The 22,912-nt window shown below is 36.6% G+C and overlaps 1 protein-coding gene and 1 pseudogene across 4 annotated transcripts in view; one reads left to right on the top strand and one right to left on the bottom strand.

Annotated features, from left to right (window-relative positions):
- Nucleotides 1–22,912, bottom strand: part of DMXL1 (Dmx like 1) — a 176,627-nt gene that overhangs the window by 19,496 nt on the left and 134,219 nt on the right. For 3 of the 4 annotated variants that reach the window (XM_012448600.3, XM_012448606.2, XM_064366213.1), the window contains 4 exons: nucleotides 11,164–11,250; nucleotides 7,635–7,756; nucleotides 7,144–7,285; nucleotides 3,450–3,510 (listed from right to left, as the gene is read on the bottom strand). In XM_012448600.3, coding sequence (XP_012304023.2) covers nucleotides 3,450–3,510; nucleotides 7,144–7,285; nucleotides 7,635–7,756; nucleotides 11,164–11,250 — 412 coding nt within the window. Of the gene's footprint in view, nucleotides 1–2,670; nucleotides 2,901–3,449; nucleotides 3,511–7,143; nucleotides 7,286–7,634; nucleotides 7,757–11,163; nucleotides 11,251–22,912 lie in introns of those variants that run through there. The other variant, XM_064366214.1, reaches the window with a different exon arrangement.
- On the top strand, nucleotides 11,864–12,742 carry LOC105714619 (craniofacial development protein 1-like; annotated as a pseudogene).

The raw sequence follows: 22,912 nt of genomic DNA, 5'->3' as shown, positions 1-22,912 counted from the left end.
GGAATAGGAAGCTATGAGGAACAAAGGATGATTTTCTTATAGGAAAAAATAATTTTTGTCCTAAAGCAGACTGTTCCATATTGGGAAAGAAGAAGAGTATAGAACAAAATATGCATGGATACAAGAAAGCTATAGGTTTGTGTAAGAGAAATTTAGCAAAATAATTTTATGTAAGGTCAAGCTGGCTAATATGTGTGTATTTATATATGTTATTAAAAGAATGGTGAGTCTTACTATCAGAAGTACATTGGTGCAAAGTTTTATTGGAGTATTGGTTTTCTCTTGACAAGAGATTGTGAAAGGTTTTCCTTTACCTTGTAAGCAATCTGACTACAAAATCAAGATTTTTCAAGATAATTTCCTATGCTTCATGTCTTTCTGGGTATTTGATTACCTAAGAAAACTGAGTCTTCTCTATATTAAAATAGCTAAAGTTTTTTCTACAATGATGTAACTTTCTGTATTTTCCTTTGAAGTCTTAATTTTCACTGGTTAAATATTTGTCCACAGTAACCTTATCATAATCAAGTGTTTCAAACCGTTTGGTATTTCTGACAAATTTCTAGCAAATACATTATAAATAAAGTACTTTTGACCTCACTCTAACTTTGGGAGTTTCCAAAGGGCCACTAGAATACCTAAAAAAAATGTGTTCTCTCTCTCTCTATAAAGAATGTTAAAATAAGTGGGCTTTTGTTAAACTAATTAGGCTTAATTGATATGTTAAATTGCATGGGAAGTATTGTCAAATAAAGGTGATACCTTCTTATATTTGTCTGAGTGTATGTTATGAGATAAGTGTTCCAGAAATTGTATGAAGTTCCTAAAAATCTGGTGCAATGTTACCAGCCATACTTCCAGTTATTTTGTTAAAATACTGTATGCCACAGAAGCAATCAATTTTACTTGTCAATTGTGTCATTATGATAATGAATTCACAGCAGATCTTTAGCCATGGCCATGTTAAGTCTTTTGTCACTGACAGATGGTTATTGTTTCATCTGATCTTTTTCTGAAAGTATTTGCAAGTAACTATAATCCTAAAGTGCTGTCTTGAAGGAGCTTCATGGAAAAGACTCTGAAAGACACCGGTTTCTCATCATGTTTAAATCCTATCATTGGACAGTGTAAGAACTTGCAGAACTCTAAGGGAGAAAACCTGTAATTCATTAAACTGCTAACCAAGGTCAAGCCGAACAAGAATTAAGTATCAGGGGCTGAATAACTTATTTAAGAAAAAATATGGTGTTTTTTAGGAATTATGGTTTTGAAACATTGCTAGTTCTTTAATATTTTGTTTTCCAGATTTAAGAAAACATTTTTCTTTTCTCTTAAGCTATTCAATAGCTTACTGCAAGTATGCCTTCGTGAACAAAGATAAAAGAATTAGCTTTTTCTCCCTACCTGATCCCTCCTGAATTCAAAAGCTATTAGTGAATATTCTTATTTTCGTTTGCTTAAGTTCAATAAGAATCTGTTCTTTACAACCAGGAGTAAAAGTAAAAAGAACCTGTCCTTATAGCAGGACATAATAGGAAACATCAATCATATTACCAAGGCTTTGACTTGTGTATCATATTGGAGACTGCACAGAAACAGATATGACCCAGACAGTTTTAAGGAACGAAAGGTTGACTTTACAGAGCAAATAAGGCCTGGTACTGTACATATATAGTCCCTTATATCGTTGCCTTACAGAAGAGTAAGGACTATCATTTCCCAGCAGACACAGGAACCCCAGGATTTTCTGAGGACCTCACAAAGAGAGGAATTAACCCAAATCTACAGGATTGCAGGTGAAATCAGATGGCAAGTCCTTGGCTTGGCTTCTGAGCCTCAAGAAGTTTTTAAAAGTCTTATCTGAGATTCCTTATTAATGTTGCAGCAGAGCGGACTTCACTTACCTAGGCTTATATAGAACCTATCATGTAGTATGATTTCAACATGTATTTATTAAAAAGGGAAAACACATTAAACATTTTGGAAGAGGAAAAAAAATAACCCAGTATGACATACAATATAGATTTTGTCTCTGTCCCTGGATCCTGGCATACAGTTACTAAAACCCTTGGAAGAGAACCTGAATTTATGTTAATATAGTGATTTAAAGGGGGTCCCATTTATAGCCTAAAGGATTGGAACTTTTGGTCCCATTTGCCAACCTGCAGAAAAGTGTGGGGAGGGGAGCTGGAGATTAAGTTCTATAAACACTCTTGAATAAGGAGATTTGATGAGTTTCTTGGGTGGTGAACACATCCATGTGCAGGTTTGTAGTACACCCAACTCCAAGGGGACAGAAGCTCCTCTGCTTAGGAGCCTTACAGACCTCATTCTATGTACCTTTTCTATAGACTTCATGGCTGTTTTTTAGTTCTCACTTCACATTAAACTTGTGGGTAAAAAATACTTCTAGTGATGAATAAATTTGATGTAGTGAAAACAAATTTTTATGTTATTTTATACCTCTAGCGTAAGTAACAGATGTTAATTCTTTTCATTTTAAATATATGGTTCTCTTGAGCCTTTTTTGTATAGAGTATACAACTTTGATAATGGATTCTTAGAGCATTTATGATAAATGAAGCAGAAAAAAATACTGATTTTGTTAACTATTTTATCAGAATATCTCCCAAGAGAAAAGTTGCTAAAGTCTTAATTAGGCTATTAAACTGGGGGAACATTAATACCTATTAATTAACATGCACTATTCTTGTTACTGTGTGGTAGGACAACTTGACAAATGGCATAACTTAAAAAAATCATATTAAAAAAACTGGAATACTCACACACCAATATGAGTATTGATTCCAACCCACCAGAATCAATACCTCCAATAAATTCCCCATTAATTAAGTTCTTGGTTGAAGGAAGAGAAACTTTTGAGATTCCTAGGAAGATTACTGAAAACAAATACATTCTGCCTTAGAATATAAAAACTTACATAATCATTTCCTATGTTTAATATTAATGTGTCTCATAAAAGACAAATGGAAAAAAAGCAACAAAATACAAACTGATTATAATGAAGTAATAAATAATTGAGGTATGGTTGTGGCATATGTAATAAAGGTTAGCAGTGGTCCTATTAAAACAATTATTCACTATAATTTAGCATGATCAAAGAAATCCAGAAATGTTCAAAGATAAAATGTGTTAATTTAGAAATACACAAATTCTGTGTATTGGTAGTCACAAATTTTGATTGGTAGTCAAAATGCCAAAAAAATTACTGTATTAAGTTAGCCTTCTCTTTTAGGGAAATATCTTTTTCTATTTTTACGCAGTTTTGAAATGAAGATGTTATTTTACTGGCAAATATTCTCTAGAAAAAAAGTCAAACAAATGCTTTCAATTAAAACTAAAAGGTTCCCATACATTTCTTATAATAAAATTACCAAATATAGATCCAAGAATAAGAAAGGACAATTGCTAATTATTATTCAACTTACAGTAAGGAAGAGTTGGATGAGAAGTCATTCTTCTAACATTATTAATGGCTTTCTTAATCATCTGGTAAAATAGAACAATTATTTTATAGCCACAATAAAAAGGATTAAACATTTAAATTGTGACAGTAAATTCAAATAACATTCATTTATTTATTTTTACATGATTTCATTACTACCATTATGGGTGGTAAAAATACTAAACATGAAAACAGAAATTTAATAGTGCAGTTCTTATATTTGTACATACATTTTCTGCATTACTGACTAGGATCTAAAGAAAAGTTCCCCTCAAGAATTTAGTCTTTAGTCAAGAAAGTCTCCCTCCTTTCTTGTCAATTCTTTTCTGATCCCATTAAATTTATTTTTCAGGAATAATCTTGAATAGTAGAAGTTTAAAAGACAGGAGCATGTGAAAATAAAAGAAAAAGAAAAATAAATTTAAAAACAGATAGTTTGGAACTATTTATTTACTCATTTTAAAGTTACGCTTTGAATAATTTCACTAGCCTTTATGTATTTGTAAAACAAATACATAAAATAAAAGGAAAAAATTATAGAACATTTCCTATTTATATAGCATTATACTACAAATACATTTTATTTTAAGTTTGTAGCATCAGTCTCAGGTAGATTTTGTGGTTGTTATTCTTTTAGATTTTAAATGGTTCAATTAGCCTAAAGTTGTGGAGAAGGTGGGGAGTTGGTAGGGAGGATAGGGATGAGGCCAGAGAAAAAGAGATTAAAAAAACTGAAAGATATACATGGATACGGTTATACTCCAAAATAGCAGAAGCTGGTCATAATGATTCTTTTTTTGCTATTAGCATTTATCATTTGATAAATTGAAAGGATTAAGAAAATATTCTATCAATTCCTTAGAAAAAATAAAAACCTGCTGCATATGACTTTTGTTTAGTGAACTTCATATTTAAATCCCATGTTCTCTTAAAGAAATGGCTGAAGGTTCCTATTCTTGCTTTTACCTTTTTTAATATTCACAGGAGAAACATTAGTAAAAAAAAAATACAGAAACACAGGTTTAAAAAAGTTTCTGAAAGTATATGTAGAATATGTAAAATCATTATTTTAGAAGATCCACGTAAAAAAGAAACAATGTTATTCTATTGGTATCTTTTTGTTGAGGGTAGAGTGAGGCAATACCAACACTTACGTTAACAAATCACAATTACTCCAAATAAATAGATGTCCTTTTAAGATTTAGGTAGGAAGAAAATTCAATCCTTAAAATTATGCCAAAGGTAGATTTCTGTATTACAATGCTTTGGAGTATAAACACATTTTTCTGAACACCTACTATATGTCCAATACCATTCTAGTCAGGAATTATCAATCTGCGAGGCAGGCAGAATCCAAGCTCTTGAAGAGCTTACATTCCACAGCACATAAAAAAAGACAACTAAAGGCCGGACAGGTGGCTCAAGCTTGTAATCCCAGCACTTTGGGAGGTCAAGGTGGGTGGATCACTTGAGGCCAGGAGTTCAAGACCAGCCTGGTCAACATGGCAAAACCACATCTCTATTAACAATACGAAAATTAACCGAGCAGGGTAGTGCATGCCTATAATCCCAGCTACTAGGGAGGCTGAGACAGGAGAATTGCTTGAACCTGGCGGGTGGAGGTTGCAGTGAGCCAAGACTGCTCCACTGCACTGCAGCCTGGGTGACAAAGCAAGACTCTATCTCAAAAAAAAAAAAAAAAAAGACAACTAAATAATGAATCATTTCAGTAACTGGTAAGTGCTATAAAGATGATAAAATATAAGGTGAGGGAGGGTAGAGTGGGTAGGGGCAAATGGCTTAACTAGGGAAGCCAAGGAAATTTTGGGGTATTCGAGTTGAGATGTGAATGGTAAAACAGAGGGACAGAGCATTTTAAGCAGAAGGAAAGGCAAGGGCTCTGACATGACCATGAGCTTAATACATACAAGAGACAGAAAGAAGCCAGTATAACTATAGCAAAGAAAATCAGATGTAGAATAAAGGGGATGGCAGAAGATCAAATTTTGTAGGGCCATGTTAATGACTTGTTATTTCAAAGTTGTACTGGGAAATCTGAAATTTTTTAGAAAGGGAGTGACGATCTGAATGATGTTTTAGAGAAGAGTAACTGGCTGCTGCTGTGTAAAGAATAGGAGGAGGAGGAGACCAGCAACAAAGAAGGTACAGGAAGAACTATATTGAAATCTCTGAAGCTGGAGTTCAAAAAAGTGTCTATTAGTTCTATTCACTTCTTTGGCATATTCCCTTTGAGTTCTCCTTTAAAAGATTATAATATCAGTAAGTTTTACAAATGAATTGTAGCATACCTGTCAGCTGGAAAAAAAACTGAACCACTATGGAGCAAGTAATTTCATTTGAATAATTACTAGATTGCTTTTCAAGTTCATTTAAATCCTTAAAACACTGAACTAAGAAGAACTTGAAATAACTGAACTAAGGAGAACAGAAGGCTTTAAAACAAGCTCTACCACATGCTCAACAAAGTGACCTAGGTTGATCCACTTGACCTTTCTGGATCTCAAGCTTCATCTGAAGAATGTTTAAGTATGAGTAAATAACAACAACAGATACTGAAAATTATACGGTTATGTCAACTATAAAGGAACTGCATTAGGTACAAAATATTACAAGATATTATTAAAGATGACTGAGCCTTTACTTTAACAATTACCCATACTAATTAATGGAAAATAATTTTTTTTTTTTTTTGGCCAAAGAAAAGCATTCTACAGGACTTACAAAATTCTGAAAAACCCTACCACCTTTCTTTGCTTCTTCAAATCTGTTCATTAGTTCCTATACCCTAAGTAATAATAAGGGAAACTCTTGGAAGTACAAATATGAATCACATCTCTAGGTAATCAGGGCTAAAAATAGATCCTCCATCACTACAGGAAAATTGTTTCAATTTATCTGTATATTGCTTTTTGCTTAACTTAAAAAATTATATTGTTGTTAAAAAAACAAAAGAATATTTGTCCTGGCATTTAAAAAAGTGATACTTAAAATGACAGAGTTGTTAATTGATATCCATTAAAGGATATCTAGACAAAGAGTTTGCAAACTTTTTTTATAAAGGACTGGATAGCAAATGTTTTGGCCTTATGGGCATTTAATTTCTGTTGCAGATATTCAATTCTGACACTGTAGTGTGAAGGCATTCACAGACAAAATATAAACAAATGACTATAACTGTGTTCCTATAAAACTTTATTTATAAATAGACACAAATAAAATTTCATATGATTCTCATGTGCCAAAAAATATTATGATTGTTTTTTCAACCACTGACAAAACAATGCATATACCATTTCACTAAAATGTATACACCATTCTTAGCATATTAGCTATATAAAAACAGTTGATGGGTAGTATTTGATCTATGGGCAATAGCTTGCTGAAGCCTGATCTGAACCATTATGTTTCAAATAATTCTTAATTAAAATATAAATTTTTGGTTTTCAAGCAAAGTATATTTTTAAAACAATTTGTTGTTACCCTTTCAAATGAAAACACACTATTCTTCATTATCAAAATTTATAATTTCCAACATGTAAGATTTATTAAAACTTTAGGAATTAAGAAAAATGTTTTAAATCATCCTTTCTCCATTAACCTAGAGGGAAAAATAGGACAGTTATATATAACTTAAATTTATTTTTAACTTTACATACCACAGATGCTCCTCTGCCAGTCTGTGTACTACCAAGCCATGGCATGTTGATTGGAGTGCCAGGATTGCTATGTGTATATGGAGTTGTACCTTGAACAGCTGTTAAATCATCACGAGCATGTATAACCAAGAAATCTTCTGATCTATAAAGGAATGTCAACCAGAATAAAATGAACTCATCATTTATTTCTTTTTTACACTTGAAAACTCTAAAATTTGAATTTATATTTCCCTTTAAAATTAATTTTTTCAGCTCTTATTCCTAACTCACACACAATGACCTCATACCTGAACAACTTCTGTTCCCTTCACTTACTCTTCTCTCAATTCCCTTGTTTAACGCTCTTGCCACCCCTCATTTAGCACATCAGCTTCTACTCTGCTTACAATCTATAAAGTATTGCTTTAAAGAATCTTCTGAAAGTTATAGGTGAGTGGGTATAGTTACTCATATTGAAACATTACTAAAAAAAAAACAAAGGATGAAGGTACCCTTTGGTTTCCATTTCTATATCATCATCTACCCAAGTGTAGATCTGTGTGGCTAGAATTCCAGAAACATCCAGTTCTTGAACATCATGACTGGAAGCGATTGCTATGCAGTTTCTATTTGCCTGAAAAATAAATAAGTCAAAGAGTAATTTTAAAAGAAACAGGCAAAACAGGTATATGAGCTGCTTGTGAAAATGGCAGTTTTGAAATAATCTCTAGAAATAACTAAAGTACAAGATATACAGCATTCTTACTTTTAGTGAAATAATAAGCTTCAGTTTGCAGATATGTTTATGTTCTAGGAAGAGTACATCCAATAGAAAGCCAATATAAATGACAATACATGCACCATTTTATTTCTTCTCTCAGTACTGTCTTTCTAGATTGCTAGAATGCTATGCTGTCTCTAAGGTTTGCACAATTCAGAAACATGGAGGAAGATGCTGAAAAAGATAGGAGCCCTGTAGGGTAGAGAAAGGTGAGGGCAATAAGGAACTCCAAAGTAAAAACATAATTATTAATTACTCAAATAAAACAACTTCCTCCTAAAGCTTTTCAATCTTGTGAGGTGGGGGGAAGAAGAAGGTGATAGGATCACAGAAAAAAGCTATAGGGGCAGAAAAATAGTGGCAGAAGTATGCTAGAAAAGATCACAAAAGAAAAATTGGTAAGATTAAATGATATGAAATTTTAAATGCCTATGAATCAAAAATGTACTTGGTTGAATGCAGTAGCTCCCATCTATAATCCTAGCACTTAGGAGGCTGAAGTAGGTGGATAGCTTGAGCTCAGGAGTTCGAGACTAGCCTGGGCAACATGGAAAAATACTATCTCTATAAAGAATACAAACATTTGTTGGGCATGGTGGCATGGGTCTGTAGTCCTAGCTACTTGGGAGAATGAGGTAGGAGGATTGCTTGAGCCTGAGGTCAAGGCTGCAGTGAGCCGACACTGCACTACAGCACTGGGCACCAGGCATGAGACCCTGTCTCAATCAATCAATCAATCAATCACTCAATAGTATATCTTTAAAACAGAAAACAGGAAGATACTGACAGCAAAGAGAAAATAGGATTAACATTACTGCTATGTAAGATTCTAACACAAACTAATAAGAAAAAACTGAGACCCTAAAAATAAATGGAAAAATGATATAGCTAGATTATTGGATGGTAATTCTCTATGGGTCTCCCAAATTCTGTGTGTTTTATAAGTGAGTCATGTCCACCCTTTTTCCTGTAGTATCATTGCCAGGATGTTTGTATAGCTATAGCCAGAGCAAAGGGCAAGTATGCTTACTATCTATTATAAAAGATTTGGGTTCCCTAAACTCAGTGACCCTCTCCTGTAATAAACTACTATGTGTACAGGTAGGTATCATCTGGCCCTCTTCCCGTCATTCTCTAGAAACTGTGGCTCAGGAAACCAATGTAAAATGCTGATTTTCTGGTTATTGCTCTTGCTGTTAGACATAAACTGCCCTTTGTCTCTGATCCAAGAGTCTTATGTCTTCCATTAGCATCCATTAACCTGTTTGATAGATCAATTAAGTGGACTGTTTAAACAATCCATTGCCTTCCTATAACAGAACTGTTTCTGTGACAACTAACAGAAACATAAAGCTAACTGTTAGTTTTAATTTAAGGTAAAATCTGAGACCCTCCATAGTTTTTGACACAGGTAGTTTCCAACTAAACAAATAGCAAAAAAAAAAAATCTCAATGGCATTTAAAAAAATGCAATTTAAAGCAAAAGGAATCACCTGCAAATTTAGTAAGGGTATTAAAAATAGCACATCTGGGGAAATAAAAATTACAAAGCCATATTCATATATAGTACTATAGACTTTATATATGTGAATAACTTCATTACTAGTACTTATATATAAACCCTCAAGAAGAAAACAACTAGTTTATTTTATAGCACAGAATATTTTAAATCATATTTTCTTCAAGAAAGAACAGCTAATGCAGGTATAGATAATAATTTTTTTGTAGCAACAGGGTCTCACAATGTTGCCTAGGCTGGCATCAAACTCCTGGCCTCAAGTGCTCCTACTGCCTTGGTCTCCCAAAGTGTTGGGATTATAGGTGTGAGCAACTGCACCTGGCCAATAATTCTGTATTTGACATGTATATGTAATATCATGTTATACAGATATTACAACTGGCTAAGGGGCTGAGTCCAGATTTGCCTGCTTCAAACAGAACTGTTTCTGTGACAACTAACAGAACTGTTTGAGGCAGGCAAATCTGGAATGAGCCCTTTAGCCAGTCATTGTTCAAGGTGTCTAAGAGGAAAATGAAGTGAAGGACACAGAACAACAAACAAACTGTCCAGGAGAATTCAGAGAAGACAGACGTAGCACTGAAAGACAGAAAACCAACAGGTGAAAGGATTACTAAATGGCTAATTTCCCTGTATATCTCATTTCCCTGTATATATTACAGGGTATGTATCTACATATCATTTAAAAATTATTTTAAAATTAGGAACCTATGAAAATTTATTTTATATATATGTATACAAAATCTTCTTTAGGTATCTTCTATAAATACATTAAAAAAAGATACACATATCCTTTAAGTTAATGGAAAGAAAACAAAAGAGTAACTAGAAGTCACTAGGAACTATACAGTAAGGCAATTAAGGGAGATAGACGGGGAAAATGATTAAGACAGATTTCAACCTTGGACTATAGTACCTAAGGTCACCTCTTCTGTGAGGAGCTTATAGACATCTAATGAGGATGTTAAGTAGAAATCTAAGAAATATAAATATATATATATATACACACGTTGGGCAGCTACTGGAGGTATAAATCAAAGAGGGAGGATTTGGGTCACATTTAAACTTAAATCTTAGCAAATATCCAAAACCACATTTAACATATTCATTAGGAATATTAAAAAAAAACCTTTTCTGTGGGTTAACTACCATACTACATTGTATAAATTCTAAAGCTATCACCTATACATTTGGTACTTCTCTCTGCATAGTAACAAAACATTATGTATTTTATCAGCTTTATTTCCAAAATCATATAATAACAAAATCACATTATCAAATAATATCATTTTATAATATAAAAAAAGTCTCCAGATTGCAATTTAAGGAACTAGAAGTAGCTTTGGGAAAGAAATACTGGGCTGGGCATGGTGGCTCACACCTGTAATCCTAGCACTTTGGGAGGCTGAGGTGGGTGGATCACCTGAGGTCAGGAGTTCAAGATCTGCCTGACCAACATGGAGAAACCTCATCTCTACTAAAAATACAAAACTAGCCAGGCATAGTGGCACATGCCTATAATCCCAGCTACTTGGGAGGCTGAAGCAGGAGAATTGCTTGAACCCGCAAGGAGGAGGTTGTGGTGAGCCAAGATCGTGTCATTGTACTCCAGCCTGAGCAACAAGAGCAAAACTTCGTTTAAAAAAAGAAAAAAAAGAAATACTGGATAAACTGATAAAAAAGAAGATATTCTCCAACTATAAATACTTAATAAACCAAAGAAGAATGTCTATGTACTTACCTTATTAACAGCAAAGGCAGTAATGATATCAGATTCCTTATGAATAATTCTTGCTTTACCTCCAGGATATCCCAAATCTGCTTCTATCTAAATGAAAGAAAACAAAATACAAAAATGCAGTGCTTTTAGTAATGGAACTAATAAGATATGCTAATCTATTATTTAGTACTTGAATGAATTATTTTAAGAAACTACATACTTCAATTCTAAAGATATTACTGTATACACCAATTATCCCTAAAACAAAATTTGACAAGGGAAATTTAAATTTTTTCAAACTTGCTTTTTTTTTACATATAAAAAGACAGCTGATACAACATACAACTTCATTAACTGGTTATCCTCCACAATGAATTAACTTTAAAGGATCAACACATTCTAATTACTAAAGAAAAATGTATTTACCAAGTTTCTTAGCATCATAATTCTTTCATAATATTTAAAAAATTTTAAAAGGTCAAATAGTCAATATCTTAGGTTTTGCAGACCACAAAGGGCCACTGTTGCATTTTCTTTCAAACTCTTTAAAAATTCTCAGCTCATGGGCTATACAGAAGCAGGTGAGAGATTTGGCCAGCTGGCTTGTAGTTTACTGACTCTTCCTCTAAAATAAACTTTGATTTTGTCTCTCCCTAGATCTTTGCTGTTTGAGGCAGCTGCTGCGGTCCTGCAAATTTGACCAGGGTTGAGGGGTAGCGACATGGAGGAATTCGACTCCGAAGACTTCTCCACGTTGGGGGAAGACGAGAATTCTGTGCCATGAGGTGGAGAGTATAGTGAAGATGATGTAAATGAATTAGTGAAGGAAGATGAAGTGGATGGTGAAGAGCAGACACAGAAAACGAAGGGAAAAAAGAGAAAGAGCCAGAGCATTCCAACCAGGAAGAGAAGACAAGGTGACCTCTCTTTAGAAGAGGAAGAAGAAGATGCCAATTCAGAATCTGAGGGTAGCAGCAGTGAGGAGGAAGATGAAGAGCAGAGCAGACAAAATGCACTGGATCAGAGGAGGCAAAGAAAAAGGAGGAGGATGAACTCTGGGCCAACTTCCTCAATGATATGGGACCAAAATCAAAAGTGCCCCCAAGTACACAAGTTAAAAAAGTAGAGGAGACTGAAGAGACAAGTTCAAGTAAATTGTTAGTAAAAGCAGAAGAGCTAGAGAAACCTAAAGAAACAGAAAATGTTAAAATCACCACGGTGTTTGATTTTGCTGCTGAAGAAGTAAGGGTGACTAAGGAAGTGGATGCTACATCTAAAGAGGCCAAATCCTTCTTCAAGCAGAATGAGAAAGAAAAACCACAGGCTAAGGTCTCTTCAGCTCTGCCATCACTCCCTGCCAGGTCAAGGTTAAAAAGATCAAGAGCAGCCTTTTGGGGAAAAATGGTGCCAAGAAGCAGAAAATGAGCACCCTTGAGAAGTCCAAACTGGACTGCGAGAGCTTCAAGGAGGAAGAGGGTATTGGTGAAGACCTGCCATCTGTAATCGAGGGAAAGAGGAGTACACTGAATGGAAAGCTTTCCTTGACGACAGGCAGTTTGAAATTGAGTGACATCTCAGGCTAAGCAAAATAAAACCTTGACGTTAAGAGCAAAATCAAGTGCAACTTAATCCTGTTTACAATGTGAGCTTTTTGTGCATCTGTGAAATGTTTTCCGGTGTTTCTCATCAGCTGTTTCCCAGCAAGGTCTTTTTTCTTCTACATTGAAGTTCTGTCTATGTATCTTAATCACAAATGGTTTCATTCACTTTACTTTTAAAAATTTGTCCTTAAATGAATAAATAAGAGTTGGTTCCGAAAAAAAAAAAAAAAAACACCACCACCTTTGATTTATAGAGAAACCCGAAATCCTGAAAGGCAAAGTAACTTGTCCTAGTGAGTAATCATTTTAGTAGCTAAATAAACCGTAATTCTATGTACTTTAGATGAGGGACATATATTTGACCTTCTGCTTACTCTAGAGAAAGTATATACAACATCATTGAACTTAGAAAAGAATACTGTACAAAATCAACACTTACTAAAATAAGTTGAAAAGAGGAGGCAATAAAAGAGTTGAAATGTTGCCCAATATAGGACATTTCATTTTATCCTCCCCCCAATTTTTTTTTTTGTCATCCAGGCTGGAATGCTGTGGCCCAATCTCAGCTCATTGCAACATCTGCCTCCCAGGTTGAAGCTATTCTCCTGCCTCAGCCTCCCAAGTAGCTGAGATTATATGTGCCTGCCACCACGCCCAGCTAATTTTTGTATTTTTAGTAGAGACTGGGTTTCACCATGTTGAACAGGCTGGTCTCAAACTCCAGACCTCAGGTGATTCACCTGCCTCAGCCTCCCAAAGTGCTGGGATTACAAGCATGAGTCACTGCACCCAGCCATCCTAACTTTCAATCTTTTAAAATGAATTAGGTTTACAGCTTATTGTGAAATGCATAAATTATTCGAAATCAGCATACAATAAATTTACTTCCTGCAAAATTTTGACAGAAATATCACCAATCCCTAGCCACTGACCACAGAACTGATCAGAATACACAGTGTTTTAAAAACAGCAACTAAGATCAGGCGTGGTGGCTCACGCCTGTAATCCCAGCACTTTGAGAGGCTGAGGAGGGCAGATCACTTGAGGTCAGAAGTACAAGACCAAGACCAACCCGGCCAACATAGAGAAACCCTGTCTCTACAAAAAATACAAAAAATTAGCCAGGCGTGGTTGTGCGTGTCTGTAATCCCAGCTACTTAGGTGGCTGAGGCATGAGAATCGCTTAGAACCGAGAAGGCAGAGACAGCAGTAAGTCAAAATCCAGCCACTTCACTCCAACCTGGGCAACAGAGCAAGAACCTGTCTCAAAAAAAATCAAAAAGGAAATTAAGATGACTGTTCAATTGGAAAGTTGAAACAGACATATAACCAAACCAAAATGTCCCTACGCAAACAAAAATCAGTCACCAGATATAAATAATCAAATATATTCCAATGTAAAGTGTAACTTGCTTATGAAGAATTTCAGTATTCACTGAACATTCTGGCTGACTTGAGGATCAACTTGTCTTCTAAGGAAAGTCTCAGCTCTAGCTAAAAAAGGCTGATCATCCGGTAACGATGTACAAGTCAAATTCCATAATTTCATGACAAAATTCAAACTTACCCACTTATCTGCCTGGTATCTAAAGTATACTAAATGTTCATTCTTAGGTTTTGAAGAAATTGTTGACAGAGAAAGATAATGGTTCCATGGAATAGAGGGATGTGCTACTTGCTAGTAATGCTTGGATGGGGGATCATATCAGTTTCACCTGGAGAGCTTTTTCAAACTTTACATGTATGGGAGGAAAGCTCTTCCATATATAAACTTCAAAAAACCTTTCTCTATGTAGGAATACAATTGTGTCCTCATTATTTACTAAAAACATTGTTTCTCAATAAGGTGGTGTCAAGTTAACCTAAGAATCAACTCAGATGATTTTTTAAAATACAGACTCTGAACCCCATGTCAGACACATAATCAGAATGTCATGGGGGTGGGTCAAAGAAACAGTGGTTAGTATCTCAGGAGTCTTAAATTTGAGGATGACCATAAGTGGCAGAAAATAAGATTGGAGTTAAAGGCAGAGGTTCAGCTCTTGTAGGACCTTAAAAGACATAATCAAGAATTCAGATGCTGTTCTAAGGCAGAGAAACCATTGGTGGATTTTGAAGTCTGGCTATTGTGAGATAAAACATAAAGGGTTTGAGAATGACTGCCAGAAAACTGGTTAAAAGGCTACTGTAGTAGCTGAAGGGAGAGATCATGGTGGGTTGGATTAGGGCAGTAGGAATGGTGGTAGTGATAAGTGGTTGGAATTGGGATACATTTTGTTAATGAACTGTAATCATAGTGTGAATAAAACAAGGAAAGAAAAAGGATGACTTGTAGTTTTCAGGCCTGACAGGTGGGTGAGTAAAGGTACCATTTACTGAAATGGACAGCAGTGAAGAAAACAGTGGGAGTAGGTTCAGAGTAGGGAATGTATGGAGGTCAGGAAATTAGTTGGGACTAGAGAGATTTGAGAGTTGTCAGCATACAGATAATACTGGTATTTAAACTGTAAGATAATCCAAAGAGAAAGTAAAGATAGGAAAGATGAAAAGTTAGAGAACTGAATTCTTAGGCAGCCAATATTTCAAGGATGGGAAAAAGGACAATTTAGTAGTTGTCAATTAGCTAACATAAGAAATAGAAGAGTTTGATATTATGGAAACTAAGTGAGGCAACAATTTTAGAAAAATGTTATGGGTTAACACTACGAAATGATTACTCAGAAGTTGAATCATATGAAGACAGATAATTGACTACTAAATTTAGTATACTGGAAGTCAATGGTGACCGTGTCTAGGACAATCTCAGTGGAGTGGGCTGGAGATAATACCTAACTAAATTAGAGAGGCTGTGATATCTGGTGAATAAGGAGGGAAGTCTACTGGGAAAGGATCATAGAGATATTCAACTGATTGGATAATGTTTTATTTTTAAGCTGGGTAGTTTATGATGTTTCAACATTATTGATTAAATCCTGAATGACTTTAAAAGGCAACTCTGTAAGTGAATTTTGCTACATAGGAGACTAGAGAAATTCAGTATTTTTTTTAAGGCAAAACAAAAAAACATATTTGCTCATGCCAATGAGAATAATTTGAGAGAGGTATATATTTATTGAGGAAAGACAGAGATGGGCTTCAGTTATAAAGAACTGAAGACAAGTCCTTGGGTAGGTGAAAGCAGATACAATCCATGCACAAGTGAAAGATCTGGCCTTGGATAAAAGGGTGACACTTCACTCACTATTAGAGGAGGCAGAACAAAATATCTGCATATAGAACAGAAATCAGATGATGATGGGCAATTACGGCTAAATCACTGCTGATGGCACTTATTTTGACAGCAAAATATATTGATCTGTGGGGAGTGGGAAACAAATACTAGAAGTCTGAGGAAATAGGGAAAAAGTGTGAAAATGAAAAACAAATTTATATAGAGCAATTTGTTATGACTACAGGGTAGTATTTCAAGTGAGGCAAGCTCCAGTGTTTGTGCTTTTCCTCCAAACATGTTCGGCTGTTTGAGTGCAGGTACAGAATAGGTCAAAGAGTTTGGTTTAAACAGGTTTGGGAATTTTCAAGGCAAGTATAGTGTAGGAAGAACAGGAATAAGGATGTTTGCAAGTGATTGACTGATTCCATGATGGGTCATGGAATCTAAGCCGGGAAGGGAAGGAAGTAGGAACATGATATAGTCAGCTAAAAACAGAGACAGAACTTGCATGTGCTTTGAACATAATTTTGTTAAAGGTCTCACAACATACATTATAGTAAAAAAAAAAAAAAATCACAATGAATACGGTCTTAAAAGATCTCCTAAATATAAAGTTTCAAGTCACACTTTGTAAAGATGTCATGCTTTCATTGGCTGGATACGTGAGGAAAAAAGAATCCAAATATTAATGCTAAAAGAGATTTAAAGAGATTATGCAGATCAAAAACTAATCATAGAATTGCTATATGATCTAGCAATTCTACTTCTGTATATACCCAAAATAACTGAAAGCAGAGACTCAGATATTCGTATATCAATATTCATAGCACCATTATTCACAATAACCAAGACAGACACAACTCAAATGCTCACTAACTGATGGATAAACAAAATGTACGTACATACATTAGAATACTATTCAACCTTAAAAAGGGAGAAAATTCTGACACATGCTAAAATACGGACAAACCTTAAACACATTAAGCAAAGTGAAATAAACTAGTCACAAAAGGACAACTATTATACAATTGCACTTACATGAGGTACCTATGGATAGTAAAATTCATAGACACAAAAAGTAGAATGGTGGTTGCCTGGGGTGGGGGCCAGAAAAGTAAGGAGCTATTGTTTAGTGGTCACAAAAGTTTCTGTTTGGAGGGGATGGAAAAGTTCTGGAGGTGGATGGTGTGTTCGTTGCACAGCAGTGTAAATGTACTTATGACCACTGGGCTGCTTTATAAATGGTTAAAATGGTTAACTTTTATGTTATTTATATTTTACCACAAAAAGAAATTATGCAGAAACTGATCTGAACAGTGCTTGGGTTCCTCAGAGCTGCCCTTAGAAGTGGGAAGAGAGAGGGATAGTTAGATTAGTGCCCTGATCCTACTACCAGTATTTCAATTAGAAAAGCAACAGGTTTAAAATTACAAGCCCTAGTTTCACATGTTAGTAAATGAAGCTCCAAGGGTGGAAGAAGTGAAAGGTCATACAGTAGATTCTGGGTAGTCATTAGTGATTTTCATTTACTAACACCTACAATATAAGGTTGTGTACTTGGAATACTTCAGTGCCACTCTAATGACATGAGAAAACAAATATGAAGTAAAATGATAGCTAAAGAATATCAAAGGCATAACTGAAGGAAAATAGGAAGCAATCAAGTGAACATAAAATGGTGTCAATACCCCAAATATTAGGGAATATAAATGCTTAAGAAGACATAATTTGGTTTTCAAAGTCATAGCAGAGCCTGGGCACGGTGGCTCATGCCTATAATCCTAGCACTTTGGGAGGCCAAGGCAGGCAGGTCACCTGAGTTAGGAGTTTGAGACCAGCCTGGCCAACATGGTGAAATCCCAAATCTACTAAAAATACAAAAAAACCTAGCCAGACAGGGTGGATGCATGCCTGTAATCCCAGCTACTTGGAAGGCGGAGGCATGAGAATTGCTTGAACCCAGGAGGCAGAGGTTGCAGTGAACCAAGACTGTGCCACTGCACTCTAGACTGGGTGACTGAGCAAGACTCCATCTAAAAAAAAAGAGAGAGACATGGCATCACCATAGATTTTAATAGGGCAACATGATAACTTTATGCCAGTAAATCTGGTAATAGAAATGAAATGTACACTTCCTGAAAGACATGTACTACCAAAACTTACTCAAGAAATAGATAAACCTGAATTGCCCTACATCTGTTACAGAAACTAGTCATATAATAAACTTCAGGATTCTACCACACACTTCAGAAATAATACTAATTCTACAAAAATTCTTCCCAAAAATTGAAGAGAAGAGAATCTTCGTCAATTCATTCTAAGAGGCTAGCATTAATCTGAGACCAATACAAACAACACTAAGAAAACTATAAACCAATATCGCTCATGAACATAGATGTAAAAATTCCTTCCAAAGGATCCAAGATGGCTGATTAGGAGCAGCTCAGGATTGCAGCTCCCAGCGAAAGCGTGGAGGGTGAGTGGACGCCGCATTTCCAGATGGATTTTTACTGCCCACAGACCAGGAGATTCCCAGGTGGAGGAGCCCCACGGGATGGCAGTGCGGCTGTTTTGGCCGGCGCGGCTGTTTCAGCTGGCGCCCCGGGCGTGGTGGTTCTCCATACAAAATACATGAGTCCGGGCACTGTTTTAGCTGGCGATCGGAGCTCGGGGAAGACAGAGTCACCCATTCAACTGATAGAAAAGGGGACTGAAACAGAAAGCCAGGCCAGGAGATTCCTGGGCAAAAAAGTGCCACAAATCTCAGCGCGGTTTTTTCAGCCGGCGCAGTGGGTCGCCGCACAGGAAATCACACAGATCCCGGCACCTTTTCAACAGGTGACTGGAACACTTGGGAGACAAAAAAAAAAAAAGGCTCTGAGGCAGGGAGCCAGGTGATCAGGCTCGGCTAGTCCCACCCCCACAAAAAATCAGCAATCTGAAATGCTCTGGATTGAGAGTTTCACAGCAAGCACAGCTGAACCCGGGACAGTCCAGCTCTGTGGGGGAGGGGCGTCTGCCATTACCGAGGCACTCCACCACTACAGTAGTCTGCCATTGCTGAGGCAGCCCACCATTGCCGAGGCAGCCCATCATTACAGAGAGAGTCCACCATTATAGAGGTGGGCCACCATTGCTGAGGTAGTTCTAACTACACCCGTATAAACAGGACTGCAGGGAAGTTCACACGGCAGCTGGGCAGAGTCCACAGCAGCTCAGCAAAGCCTCTGCAGGCAGACAGTGACTAGCCTGCCTCCTCACTGGGCAAGGCAGCCCTGAAAAAAGCCAGCAGCACAACAGAAACTCATAAATAAAGCCCTAACTCCCCAGAACAGAGCACCTGGGGAAAAAAAAGGGGGTTTATGAGTTCAGCTGCAGCAGACTTAAACGCACCTGCCCAGCAGCTCTGAATGAACAACAGAGCTCACAGCTCAGCACTTGAGCTCCGATAACAGACAGACTGTCTCCTCAAGCAGCTCCCTGACCCCCGTATATCCAAAGAGTCACCTCATAAAGGAGAGCTCAGACTGACATCAGGCGGGTATCCCTCAGGGACAAAGATAGCAGAAGAAACTGGCAGCAACCCTTACTGTTCTGCAGCTGCTGCAGGTGATCCCCAGGCAAGCAGGGCCTGGAGTGGACCTCAGCAGTCCTACAGCAGAGGGGCCTGAGTGGTAGAAGGAAAACTAAGAAACAGAAAGAAATAACTTCATCATCAACAAATGGGACATCCACTCAGAGACCCAACCTGAAAGACAACAACTACAAAGATGACAGGTGGATAAATCCACAAAGATGGGAAGAAACCAGCACAAAAAGGATGAAAACACCCGAAATCAGAACACCTCTCCTCCTACAAGGGAATCACAACTCCTCACCAGTAAGGGAACAAGACTGGATGGAGAATGAGTGTGATGAATTGACAGAATCAGGCTTTAGAAGGTGGGTAATAAGAAACTTCTGTGAGCTAAAACAACATGTCCTAGCTGAATGCAAAGAAACTAAGAACCTTGAAAAAAGATTTGATGAAATGCTAACGAGAATAAACAACTTAGAGAGGAATATAAGTGACTTGATGTCGCTGAAAAACACAACACGAGAACTTCACGAAACATACACAAGTTTCAACAGCCGAATTGACCAAGCAGAAGAAAGGATATCAGAGGCCGAAGATCAACTCAATGAAATAAAACGAGAAGGCAAGATTAGAGAAAAAAGGGTAAAAAGGAATGAACAAAGTCTCCAAGAACTATGGGACTATGTGAAAAGACCTAATCTACGTTTGATAGATGTACCTGAATGTGACAGAGAGAATCAATCCAAGCTGGAAAATACTCTTCAGGATATTATCCAGGAAAACTTCCCCAACCTAGTAAGGCAGGCCAATATTCAAGTACAGGAAATACAAAGAACACCACAAAGATATTCCTGAAGAAGAGCAACCCCCAAGGCACATAATTGTCAGATTCACCAGGGTTGAAATGAAGGAGAAAATGCTAAGGGCAGCCAGAGAGAAAGGTCGGGTTACCCACAAAGGGAAGCCCATAACAGCAGATGTGACTCACAGCAGATCTCTCAGCAGAAACCCTACAAGCCAGAAGAGAGTGGGGGCCAATATTCAACATCCTTAAAGAAAAGAACTTTCAACCCAGAATTTCATATCCAGCCAAACTAAGCTTCATAAGTGAAGGAAAAAATAAAATCCTTTACGAACAAGCAAGTACTCAGAGATTTCATTACCACCAGGCCTGCTTTACAAGAGCTCCTGAAAAAGGCACTAAACACAGAAAGGAACAACCAGTACCAGCCACTCCAAAAACATACCAAATGGTAAAGAGCATCAACACAATGAAAAAATTGCATCAAATAATGGGCAAAACAGTCAGCTAGCATCAAAATGGTAGGATCAAATTCACACATAACAATATTAACCCTAAATGTAAATGGGCTAGACGCCCCAATCAAAAGACACAGACTGGCAAATTGGATAAAAAGCCAAAACCCATCAGTGTGCTGTATCCAGGAAACTCATCTCACACGCAAGGATACAAAAAGGCTCAAAATAAAGGGATGGAGGAAGATTTACCAAGCAAATGGAGAGCAAAAAAAAAAAAAGCAGGAGTTGCAATTCTTATCTCAGATAAAATAGACTTTAAACCAACAAAGATCAAAAGAGACAAAGAAGGACATTACATAATGGTAAAAGGATCAATGCAACAAGAAGAGCTAACGATCCTAAATATATACGTGCCCAATACAGGAGCACCCAGATACATAAAGTAAGTTCTTAATGACCTACAAAGAGGCTTAGACTCCCACACAGTAATAATGGGAGACTTTAACACCCCATAGTCAATATTAGACAGATCAATGAGACAGAAAATTAACAAGGATATCCAGGACTTTAACTCAGACCTGGACCAAGCAAACCTAAGACATTTACAGAACTCTCCACCACAAATCCACAGAATATATATTCTTCTCAGCACCACATCATACCTACTCTAAAATTGGAAGTAAATCCCTCTTCAGCAAATGCAAAAGAACGGAAATCATAACAAACAGTCTCTCAGACCACAGTGCAATCAACTTAGAACTCAGAATTCAGAAACTAACTCAGAACTGCACAGCTTCATGGAAACTGAACAACTGGCTCTTGAATGTTGACTGGATAAACAATGAAATGAAGGCAGAAATAAAGATGTTCTTCGAAAGCAACAAGAACGAAGACACAACATACCAGAATCTCTGGGACACATTTAAAGCAGTGTCTAGAGGAAAATACATAGCAATAAATGCCCACATGAGAAACAAGGAAAGATATAAAATTGACACCATATCATCGAAATTGAAACAGCTAGAGGAGCAAGGCCAAAAAAACTCAAAACCTAGCAGAAGACAAGAAACAACTAAGATCAGAGCAGAACTGAAGGAGATAGAGACACAAAAAAACCTTCAAAAAATCAATAAATCCAGGAGCTGGTTTTTCAAAAAGATCAACAAAATAGACCACTAGCCAGAGTAATAAAAAAGAAAACAGAGAATAATCAAATAGATGCAATAAAAAACGATAAAGGGGATATCACCATAGATTCCACAGAAATACAAACCATCATCAGAGATTATTACAAACAACTCTATGCACATAAACTAGAAAACCTGAAAGAAATGGATTAATTCCTGGACAGCTGCCTCCTCCCAAGCCTTAAGCTGGAAGAAGTCGAAACCCTGAATAGACCAATAACAAGGGCTGAAGTTTAGGCAGCAATTAAGAGCCTACCACCAAAAAAAGCCCAGGTCCAGACAGGTTCAAAGCCGAATTCTACCAGACATACAAAGAGGAGCTGGTACCATTCCTTCTGAAACTATTCCAAACAATCCAAAAAGAGGGAATCCTTCCCAAATAATTTTACGAGACCAACATCATCCTGATACCAAAACCCGGCAGAGACTCAACAAGAAAAGAAAACTTCAGGCCAATATCCATGATGAACATAGATGCAAAAATCTTCAATAAAATACTGGCAAAACGATTGCAACAGCACATCAAAAAGCTTATCCACCATGATCAATAGGCTTCATCTTGAGGATGCAAGGCTAGTTCAACATAAACAAGTCTATAAACGTAATTCACCACATAAACAGAACCAAAGACAAAAACCACACGATTATCTCAATTGATGCAGAGAAGGCCTTTGACAAAATTCAACAGGCCTTTATGCTAAAAACCCTCAATAAACTAGGTATTGATGGAACATATCTCAAAATAATAAAAGCTATTTATGACAACCCCACAGCCAATATCATACTGAATGGGCAAAAACTGGAAGCATTCCCTTTGAAATCTGGCACTAGACAAGGATGCCCTCTCTCACCACTCCTATTCAATATAGTACTGGAAGTTCTAGCCAGAGCAATCAGGCAAGAAAAAGAAATAAGGGTATTCAAATAGGAAAGG

This window comes from Aotus nancymaae, unplaced genomic scaffold, assembly GCF_030222135.1.
Source record: "Aotus nancymaae isolate 86718 unplaced genomic scaffold, 86718_ANA_hifiasm-v0.15.2.pri h1tg000064l_0, whole genome shotgun sequence".
Classification (NCBI taxonomy): Eukaryota; Metazoa; Chordata; class Mammalia; order Primates; family Aotidae; genus Aotus; species Aotus nancymaae.
Note: the sequence above shows the minus strand (reverse complement) of the source record. Positions and strands in the feature narration are given on the sequence as shown.